The sequence below is a fragment of the Ischnura elegans genome (assembly GCF_921293095.1).
Source record: "Ischnura elegans chromosome 13 unlocalized genomic scaffold, ioIscEleg1.1 SUPER_13_unloc_1, whole genome shotgun sequence".
Lineage (NCBI taxonomy): Eukaryota > Metazoa > Arthropoda > Insecta > Odonata > Coenagrionidae > Ischnura > Ischnura elegans.
This window is the reverse complement of record NW_025791657.1, coordinates 12855452-12866508: the sequence shown is the minus strand read 5'-3', so window position 1 is coordinate 12866508 and position 11057 is coordinate 12855452. Positions and strand designations below refer to the sequence as shown.

Genomic DNA, 11057 nt, shown 5'->3' with positions numbered 1-11057 from the left:
GAAAACTGAGTCTTATCACCTTCGGTTTTACGAATTTCTCGGTTGTATGAGGAATGGGGTTGTGTCTGTTATAAATTTAAGTATTTTTGTGTGAAGTCACTGGCATGATGCAACCTTCAGATGCTGTTCTGTATAGTAGTGACACATGAGGCAGGAAGTGGAACCACACAAATATTTTCATGCTAGTCAATAGCAGTTGTACAGCATTGATAATCTGTTGACAGAAATGTCTCTTATCCCGTGGAGTGTAATTTTGGATACCCTTGTCAAATCTCTGTTCAAGCCATCAGTGGTGGCTATAACAAGGCTGTGTCTCATGATTGCCCTCAATTTGTTCAAGCCATCATCCTCCATTATTTCAACTGAGGAACCAGCATAAACTATTGTGGATCCTTTTTATAAGCCTAGGAGAAGAAATGATGAAGGCAATTCAATGTACAGTGGAACCTCGATGTATCGTTCCCACTGTTGTGCCCTTACTGTAAGTGGCCAATACTCTCATTCAAACCATGTGATTTTGGTGGCGTAGCTCTCTCCTCCCTAGTGGAGCATTTATATGCTGGAGTTTGATCTGTGAGTCGCAAGAATCTCATGAGTATTTTGGAAAGTTGGAGTGGTCTCAATTAAAAGAGGAGTTTTCATTATTGAATGAGGCTAATATTGTTTTGCTTTTATTGAGCAATGCCCATTATTCTCTTCTAGTTTCATGTGAAAGATGAGAACGAAGGTCACTTCAGTGAGGAGAATTATCCCGTGCTGTACAAGTCAGACGCAGCTGGAATCTCAAGTGATGCCTCTGACCCATTCGCCACTGATGACCTGGTGAGTGTACTTTTGCCTTGTGTAATTCTCTTTTTCTACGGCACAATGTCATTCCTTTATGCGTTAATTATATACACCTCTCAGCAGAAATGTACTGCATTTTGCATCGCCTGTTCAGTCATGAACAACTACAGGAAAGCTTTCATGTTTGAATCATTAGAATTAAATGTAATGAACAGTTTTGGTGTATTTTGCCAAAGTGACCACTCAACTTTGCTCACTGATCAATTAAGCTCTCTGTTATCACGGCACTGAGCAGTTATTTGTCATGTGATCATACCAACACAGTTTCACTTTCGTTTACCATGGAGTGGAAGGGGGGATGTATGGAATTGAGAGTTAAACTGAGTACTATGGACTTAGGTACAGTGAAACAGATTTACCGTGACATCATGATGTAGCTGCTAGCTAGATTCAACTAAATAACTCGCATTCCTTATGAGACATTGATGTTCACAGGGATCAAATTGTTTCAGATTTGGATTTTGTGATGAAAGTGAAGAGGAATTTACTGTGGGGATGATGGATATTTTAGACCTTCTTTACCATTTTTGAATTGAGTGTTGGGCATGGGCAATGCTAGACAATTGCCAAAAGATATCAATTACTTGTGATGTTAACACTTCCAATGCTGACCATGTAAAACTCAAAATCACCCTGTGCAGCTTCCATTTTTTTCCTTCCCGTCGACTGCAGTGGAATAGACTCATGATGCAGGTTGCACAAGGTCTGCTTTTTCCCCCACGCCACCATTTTCTTTCAATTTTTTTGTGCGTGATGTGTCCAAAAAAATACGAGGAAAATGAATTTTTCATGTTCTACTGGTACTGCCATTGGTATTTTGCCACTGTCATAGGAAATTTTTGGTTTTGATGGTCATACACTCATGCCTCGTATAGCGCGATTTCGATGTTGCGCAAATTCGTTCCTCGGGGAAACATCGTAATGCAGTGTTGCCTAATCATAAATCATTATCGCTCTCATGTCAACACGTGAACTTGCGCTCAGTACACACGAAAGTGCTATCATTTTATGCATTTTAATAGTAGTGCTTTCCTCAAATCTTCTTTGTTTACATATTAATCGAAATCCATTGCTGTGCTATGGCCAAAAGCATTACTTGACATTGGGTCTAGATAGTCGGCCTACGGAAGTAATTTATCTCGTCTCCGTAACAGAATAACAATAGTTAATTTGGATCATTAGTTATGTGTGGAGCTAGTGGAAATGAGTTTTTTTAAGCAATATGGTATGAGACGTAATTTTTGCCATCATAGGTTATCAGGCAATTGACTTCCAGGTAGAGGGTCTATGCTAAAGCCTTTGAGGTCATCAGTATTCACACAGGAGAAATGGAGTGGAGGCCGAGTTGCATACGAATAGTATAAACACATAAAGGGTCTGCTTTAGAGTCTCAAACACAATGGCTTCATTCCCTTCCAGCAGTCGTACGCCCTCTTTGTCACAGGAATACAGTGCTGCAGTAGGTGATTTTGATAGAGCCGTACAGAGGGAAAACCAAGAGAACAATGGTAAAAAATAGGAATGCAGGTAGAAAAATCAAGAAGTTATCAAGAAAAACCATTAACCTAGAAGAGAAATTAAAACAGGTCAATTGCTTTGAAAATGGAGATCATCAAAGCAATATTGCATGGAAGTTTTAACTCATGATTATCTCTTTACTGTTCTGTAGCTGTAAATTTTGAAGCCACCATTTATAAATATGTTCCATACTTAGAATCTGATGCATTGTTTCCTTACCTCTGTATTTGAATTCTCAGCTGTGAGTAGATCATGCTTTTTTGTAGAATGATCCCTGTGCCTTTACTATTCCAAGGTCTATTTCTTTCTTGCTTCATCCATCACTGGTTGCTAGACTTTCTGTGGCTTATCAATGAACTGGTTACTCTGCTTTGTGTAGCTTAGCATATAAGTTTGTTTGTAAGGTTATGAAACATGAAAATTGCATATTATTGAAGCCATGGTAAGTGTATTTATAATTTAAAGTGGTGAAGTTATCATTTGTTTTTTATATTTTATCATAGATATATTCCTTTTCCACCTGAAACAACTTAACGTGTTTGAAAGCACTATCTTATACCTTTTGAGAAAATAAGTTGTAAATGGTTCAGTTATTTCCTGGAATTTAATGATGTTCTACTAAAATTGCATTGCCAATTTATTTAGTCCCTGGATGTAAAAATTCCTCAAGAAAACACCACTTATGAGTAGGGATAGGAATTTTTCGGTGGTTTGAGAGGGAGAAAAGCTGTACTTTGAAATTGGAAATTTGGTTCTTTCAAATAGACATGGTGTTTTCTCTAAAACTGCAAGTTTAAATATACACTTACATTGGTTTTTATTTCAAAACCTAGAAAAGGGTCAGTACCATAGTTTAACCAAATATATCTTGGTTATGTGACACTTCCCTTGTAGCTGTGTTATGACTGCAGACAATCACCTCAGTGGTGGAACTGGGAAAGTTGACAAATGGTAAAAGTGGTAATTTTAACAAAATAATTATAAATATTATGAATTCCTAACATTAATTACCTTGAGGCAGCTTGCAGGGTAGTATGAAGAATATATCCATTTGAAACTAACTTTAATTTTATTGGTGTGAGGAATTCTCAAAATTTTTTTATCTTTCTGTGTCTCAAGCATTAATGATGATGAATGGGGTTTATGTTGCAGCCCAATGCCTTAACTGCCTCCCAAGGTGAAAAGGTGGAAGCTCAGGGCCAGGAGCCATGGTGGCAGACGGGGACTGGACGCTGGTCGGGGCAAAGGAGGAACCATCTCCCGAGGAGAATGCCCAGGTATGTATGGAATTTAATTAATTGTTGAAGGAGATATTGGGTAAAAAATATTAATCATGGAAAATGCCAGAACATTTTGATTTTTACACAGCTTTAAAGGTAACCCATTTGATTCAAAGTTACCAATTACTCAAATAAGGTTTCTCATCATAAAAAATCTGTTTTTTCCTTTTTATGTTGTTCATTTGTGTAGTAGATTTTTTACCTTACTATATATAATCCTGGGACCGATAAAGTTAACCTTATTAGCCCTCTACTGGGGACGTGGGGTACCTCGGTGGTCCAAAGTGTTTCATGCATGTGCTGTTATTCATGTGATGACGTAAAATACCTCTGATTTTCAGAAGCTAACCATTATTTTGGTGTCAAATGCCTTTCATAGATACTTGTTAGTAACTGGTTAGCATTCAATAGCTAAAGAAAGTGGGAATGTGGGCCACAAGTTAGAAGTGTTTGGCACGTTTATGCTACTTTTATTGGTACCTCAGCAAGTGGCCTACTTGTTTGCCTTCATCACAAGGGAGGGGGGTGAGATGCAAATGACCTAATGCTGTAACTTTACAAGTGACCAAGCTCCACTTTTTTCCCTGTGGTGAATAATAAAGAGCTGTATTCCTGCAATGCAGGAGCCTGGATTCCCAGTGGTATTGTTTATTGGAAGTATAGTGACCCATCTTCAAATTCCATTCATCTTACAAGAGGAGATAATGAAACTTGCTCTGCCTTTTTCAATGCCGTATTTTTTATGGCCTTTGTAATGGTGAACACATCCCTGAACTAGTAGTGGTTTTGTTGAATGGGCATTAGATTGGCTGTACTTAATTAATTTTCAAGGAGTACTTTCCACAAGCCACGTATACTTCCATAATATCGTACTACTCAGTGTACGGTCAGGTGGGGTTAGTGGTAGCGATTATGGCTACCTGCCAGGGGACCAGGGTTTGGGGCTTTGTCATTGCTATATATTTTGTTGTCTTCATTGTGATCATACGGCATCAACTTTTTCATTAATTACTAATTGCGACAAACATAGACATGAGACTTTTTTTATCATCATAATGGCATTTAGGTATTTAAGCAGTGTCATTTCCAACGTGGAGAAGTGAAGGCTCCACTTGTTACTCTCCTCAAAAACATACCGAAAGATTAATGGGGAGCTATAACAGTGGCTTTTTTTTTGAAGAAATGACATTTGTTGGTGTGCCTCTTGTTATTATAATGGAAGGGCTACGTAAGATTTTGGGAAGCGGCGAGCACATGACACATTTGGTGTAATTGTTGCTTTTAACCTTCTAGCGGGTGCGACTGTTATTTCTACACAACCGGGCAAATGGCGTACTTTGCCCACATTATGTGCATACATGATGACACTCGATTTTTGTTTAAATTAATCTTTATTTCTATGAAGTAGTTAAATCTTGTACATTTATAGGTGCTACAGATATAAAGGTACACAGGTGGTACACGGCTGGTCGCGCGGCGTAATTTATACGCCACGTGTGATGGGTTCCTCTTCCTGATCTTAAAAAATTAGCTACAATACCTCAAACTTTGAAAACTCACAATATAGACAGTCAAAGTACATTGTAGGAATACGCGAGACCATTCTATCCCAGAATATACGTACAATGTTGAAATCCTTGGTTTTCGAGGAGTGACGTATTTTATATGCCAGCACGCCCGGTCCAGGGCCATCAACTTTTATTTCACCCTATTAATTAGTTGAAATTATATTTTGGAATGGTTCTTTTAGCACAAAGGTACTGTGTTAGTAAACTCCCTTTGGAGTAAAGTGAATAATAAGTGTTTGAGAAATATGGCATTTTATAATCCTTTTGTGTTCTTATTAATTATGTCTGTACACATGTTGTTGATCGCTGCGAACTTGTAATTACATGTGCTCTCGCAAGAGTGGTTTTTATTTTTAATGTGGAAGTTGATCAGTATAAGCAATGAAAAAATTAAAATTTTGGCACACACTAACCCTTGCTATTGTAGTCCTCGTATCTCCCTGTTTAAAATGACACTGCTTAAATACCTAAATGCCATTATGAGGATAAAAAAATAGTCTCATGTCTATGCTTGTTGCAATAGGGTTGTTCACCAGTTTTTTTTACGGTCTTAAATAAAAGTACACATGGAGGGGATACTGGCGGCAGTTTTAGCGCTGTTCTAATAAAAAATTTAACACTTAAAAGGCTAAGCAAAAAGTGTGGAATACGAGGGTTGGCTCAAACGTTCCGAAAGCATACGATGGTTGCCGAAGGCACGGTGACGGCTGGTATATTACTGGCTATCCAAAATCGGTGCGTGTGCAAGAGGCTTTTCTGTAATCTTCACAAGAATAAATATTGACAACAATTCGCAATTCTATGTTATGATGCAGAGGAATCTGAGAGGAACGTTAATGATTATTTTACAATATTAGGTCCCTTTAGCCATCATAGTTTTTATAGGCTAGAAATTATCAAAAGCCTTTCAAACTTAATAAACGAGTATTGTGTAACACGGATTGTTGATGTAATATGAAATGTATCCCTCGAGAACCATTTCAGCGTTTACTAGGGTATAATTCAAATAAAAATGGAAGCCAGCCAAGGCCAAGTAAATGGTAAGAAAAATAAGGTTTTGATACAAAATATACTCATAAGTACAATTAACATATTTTACAGTGTTATCATAGTAAGTATGCATTAACTCTTACCTTGCACGCTTGACTCCTTGAATTTCCAGAGTGCTAAAAATTTCATTATTAGATTTATTTTCTGCGTATTTAGATTTTTTCTTGCCTTGACCACTATTTACTAAAAAAACTTGAAAATGAAAAATGAGCATCAGGCACTTAGCTCATATAAGGCACAGTATTAGAATTAGCCCTCACAAAACCACAATCCAAAGGCATTTCTCACTACGGCATCCACAAATTCAAGCACGGCTTGGATAACGGTTTCAATGAAAGCATGCAGTCAGCTAAGTAGCCGTGTGTCACGTCAGAGCCATTCGAGCCTGACTGCCGAAACTGACCGTTTCAAAAGCGCACAAATTTCAACGGAGCACAAAAGAAAATGTGAAGCACCTATTGCAGAAATTTTTTCACCGATGTGAATTATCAACCAAAGCTCACTGTTAGCATCTACTTAACACATTATGGTCTGCACACATGTTTTTACGTGTTTCCGCCGCCAGCGCTTATGTGCCGATCACGCGTTTTTACATTTTTACGTTTTCATGCAGTGCAGTCTCCTGCTGACCTCTACGGATTTATTTGGAACTATTTCGACCTAGTTCTGGTTTGTGCGTCTTCAGGTAGCTTTACTGTTTGTTTTTGTGAAATTTTTTCTTATTGACGTCTTTTTTATCGACGTTATAATAGTTTGAACATATATTGAGGCCTATGGCATAAAATATGACCGGCCCCAATGGCTAGTCTAGTTTAAAGGGTGCCGGACCAAGATGTGTTAAATGGATAATTTCGTTTGAGGTTAACACCCCTATTAAAATTATTGAAAAAGGTGGCGACGTATGATCACAATGGAGACAACAAAATACATAGCCATGATGAAGCTCTGGTCCCCTGTGTGGTAGCCTGAAACACTACCACTACCCCACCTGACCTGTCTGATGAGTAGTGCGATATCATGGAACTATAGGCAGCTTGAGAAAAGTACCGAATGAAAATTAATTAATTGCAGCCAAACTAAGGCCCATACAACAGAACCACTGCAATTTCAGAGATGTGTTTACCATTCCGAAGGCCATAAAAAATACGGCATTGAAAAAGTCCAGTATTTACAGGCAGTCTTACCTATTTGATTCAAAGTTACTTATAACTGAAAAGAGTACATATTCTTATCTCAAAATAAGCCATTTTTTCCTCCTTATTTTGTGTTTAATTGTTGAAGATTTCTTGCCTTATATTTTTTTTGCCTTGTATTTTTCTATGTTAAATCTTTTTACCGATAATGCACGTATCAATATGATATTTATTTTACAATAAAATATGCTGCAACCAATAAATCATTCCTCATGAAGACTTTTTTTACAACGTGAAATCCTAGGACTGATAATTCATAGCTCATTAAGAAAATCAGGTCTCACATTTCAATCAAACTCTGTAGTGTTGTAGTTCATAGGGAGCTGTCCACAAATATCCTCCCATATTGGTTTATAGAACCAATGGTTTTAAAAGTGGAATGCAGTTCAATATTTATATACCTAATATGTTCCCCTAGAAATGGTCTCCTTTCAAGTAGCAGTGGTAGTGTGGTGGTTATGGTGTTTGGCTACTATCTGGAGGTCCTAGGTTCCACATTAGCATGCAGCACTTTTTTAACCCATTAATCCCCAGCGTTGCGTAAACGCAACATTATAGAATCGTAATTATTAGAAAAAATCTTTGCGTCAGGATATTTTTTTCTCTGGTTTTCTGAATTCCTGAAATACCTTTTGTTCTTATTCAGTTATTTTTGGAAAAATTTTCATTAAATAATAATTTTTATGTTACTTCGAAATTTGCCTATTTCGAAGAGTTGAAGTACTACATATTGTAAATCATTTTTTACAAAGATTTATTGAGTAATCTTACTATAGGTAATGTTTTCGCTTAGTTCGAAGTTTCTTTATTCATTACGGTTATTTTTGTCACAAACTTCCGTCTTTACTGGCATAAATATGGTTGTTGTAAATAATGTTGCGTTTACGCAACGATGGGAATTCTCTGGTAGACCAGAGGGCTTTTCTCAAAGCATAACGAAACTCGTCAGTATGGCTTTTTATCGACAACTTAGTCTTTTAGAGGCAGTTTAGCTGCATTTTTGGCACTCGAAGGTTGTGAGTTTACAAAGAAAAGGTGAATGGCATCTTGAATTCCAAAATGGCCATCGGTACGAATTTTACATTGAACACTGGTACTTCGTGGAGTCTAACTTGCGCGCACATGTGGAACCGATACAGGGCAATGTCACTCCCATGTCGTTGAGTGGAAGGATTACTTAATAGACGTTAAATTCGGCTTCTGATGCATTCAGTTTCAGAGATGGTAGAATGAGAGGGTGAGAAAGGTATTAGTTTTAGATTAGATTGTGATGGAAGTGAGTGTTCCTCTATTCACTCATTGTAATTTTCTCCGTGCAATCCTGAGTTACCTATTTTTTCTTTCATCGCTTAGGTGATGTAAGGCTAATAATCTAGCTTCAGCTGGATTCGTACCAGTTAGAAAGTCCTCTGAAATGCATCTTTATCTCTCGTCCAGTAATCCTATCAATAATACCGCAGTAGTTTTTGCTCGGTGTTTTGCAAAATGATTTATCCAGGGGTTTCATTCAGATTTAAATGTGAAGAAAATTTTACCCGTTATTTCTACGCCTCAGACGTATACTTTAGACTCGCACGCTCCGCGCACTCGTTAAGGGGCTCCGCCCCTTAAAAACCCCGGTTCCGGCTTCGCCGTCTACATTTGTGGTCGCTCGAAGACTTTTAAAGTTCGAATAATCTCACCTCAGCTAGGGGCCGGCTTCGCCGGCCAAGGGGTAGGGAGGCGCCCCACTCATTCCTCGAAACGGCTTCGCCGTTCCTCGCTGAAGGGCGGCTTCGCCGCCCAGGGGTTGAATGTGAGTTGAGATGGGGGACACTACAGCGGCTGCGCCGCTTGAACACCGGGGGTTACTGAAGCTCCTCCTCGCCTACGCCAGTTACTCCTCAGAACGGCTCCGCAGTTCCTCGCTGTGGGGCGGCTTCGCCGCCTTGGGGTTGAGGAGCCCCCCCGCGGCTGCTCCGCTTAGTCCTCATTAATGCTCTTCTCCACCGAGAGGGGTGCCCAGGGGGATTCGGGGGTTTTAATGTGTTATGCATGCGGTCACTAATTTTCCACAGTGATCACGTAGCGATGATTGTAAAGGGTAGTGCAATGCGGAGTGATAGTAGCGACAAGTACCCATAGAAGAAGACATAATGGCTAGTTTTTCATTTTTTGCGGGGGGTTCCAACGGAATACCGGGGGTTTTATACTTGTGTTAAACCAGTAGTCACAAATTGTTCTCATAAATTCCGTTCCGATATGTCCTAGGGGTCCGGAACAGTGGTCTGACGATTCTTTTACCTGGAGAGGCGATTTATTTTCGGAGGTTTCACGGGGTTATCGGGGGTTTTAATAGGTGGTAGGGGCACCAGGTTAAATTGTGACGAAAACTATTCGGAAAGGCGACTTAAAAATTTTTTTTTCGGCGATGTTCCAGGAGGTGATCGGGGGTTTTCTGGTATTTTTTCCTGTATGGTTTACGGTGGCTTGCCCTCACCAAATATTCCGGATCTAGAGCTCAGAGGGGACGGGTAGTGCGGCGTAATGTTTTCGAGAAGTTCCCCAATAGGAGGCTAAATGACACATTTTACATTTGAGGGGGATTTCAGGGGAATACCGGGGGTTTTTAAGTGTGTACTCCTGGCGGTCACCATCCGTTCACATAAGTTCCGTGGAGAAGAGTCGTTGGGGGCGGTGGAATAGTCACGAAAAGTACCCAAAAAGTAGACTTATATGCAAAATTTTATTTTTTGGGGGTGAGGGGTGTATGTGGGTTTACCGGGGGTTTATAGGTTTTTACTGCCAGCGGTATTCAATCGTCCACATCAATTCCGTAGCGATGAGTGGTAAGGATTGGAAAAACGGCGGAATTGGGACGAAAAGTACCCGAAAAGGCTACTTATATGGAAATTTTAATTTTTTAGGGGGTTTCAGGGGGTTTAAAGATGACGATACTATATGGTGACATTCATTTACTGTCATGTCTAAAACAAGTGTGCCCTATGACAACAATTTTTCGAGAGTAATACAATAAAAATGCAAACCAGTCCCTGAAAAAAGTGAGTAGTGCCCGCCATTTTTATTTTTTCGCGGTTAAATCCATTTAATTATTTATCAAATGTTTATGTTTTCTGAAAGACAATGCATAGTTGTATGTAACTACAAAGTTTGAAAGAAATCGGTTAGGTTGAAATAGACAAAATCTTGTGTTGATCTTTTAGAAATCGTAATTTTCGGTGATTTTCGGAATATTTTACTTTTATTCTCAGTAACCAAGGACGATGAAAAGAAATTGTTACCATAATTTCGTAAACGATGTTATGAGCATATAAAATAATCATTTTCGTTATCTTACACCTGAAATTAAGTCGAGGGGAGCGGAAGTTATGAAAATATTTTCGAAAAACCACTTTTTGGACGCCATTTTGGCTGCAATTTTCTTAAAATGAAACTAAGAACATTACACAGTCACATGGCCAGATTTATCAGATTTAAAAAAATGCATTATTGATTCGTGTGGCACGCACGGTTCCCGCGCAGTAAAATAAAAACCGAAAGACGGTCCCCGGAAAAGGCGCGATATCGGCCATTTTGTCGACCTAGCGACGACACGTGGCGGA

At 38.9% G+C, this 11057-nt stretch overlaps 1 protein-coding gene across 1 annotated transcript in view; it reads left to right on the top strand.

The window, feature by feature from the left end:
- The first annotated feature begins 451 nt into the window (after window positions 1–451).
- The window catches only part of LOC124172076 (zinc finger protein 271-like), a 36231-nt gene continuing 25625 nt past the window's right edge, over window positions 452–11057 (top strand). Inside the window, exons 1-2 of the mRNA XM_046551483.1 lie at window positions 452–481; window positions 703–822. Of these exons, the coding sequence (XP_046407439.1) occupies window positions 452–481; window positions 703–822 (150 nt within the window). The remainder of the gene's footprint in view (window positions 482–702; window positions 823–11057) is intronic.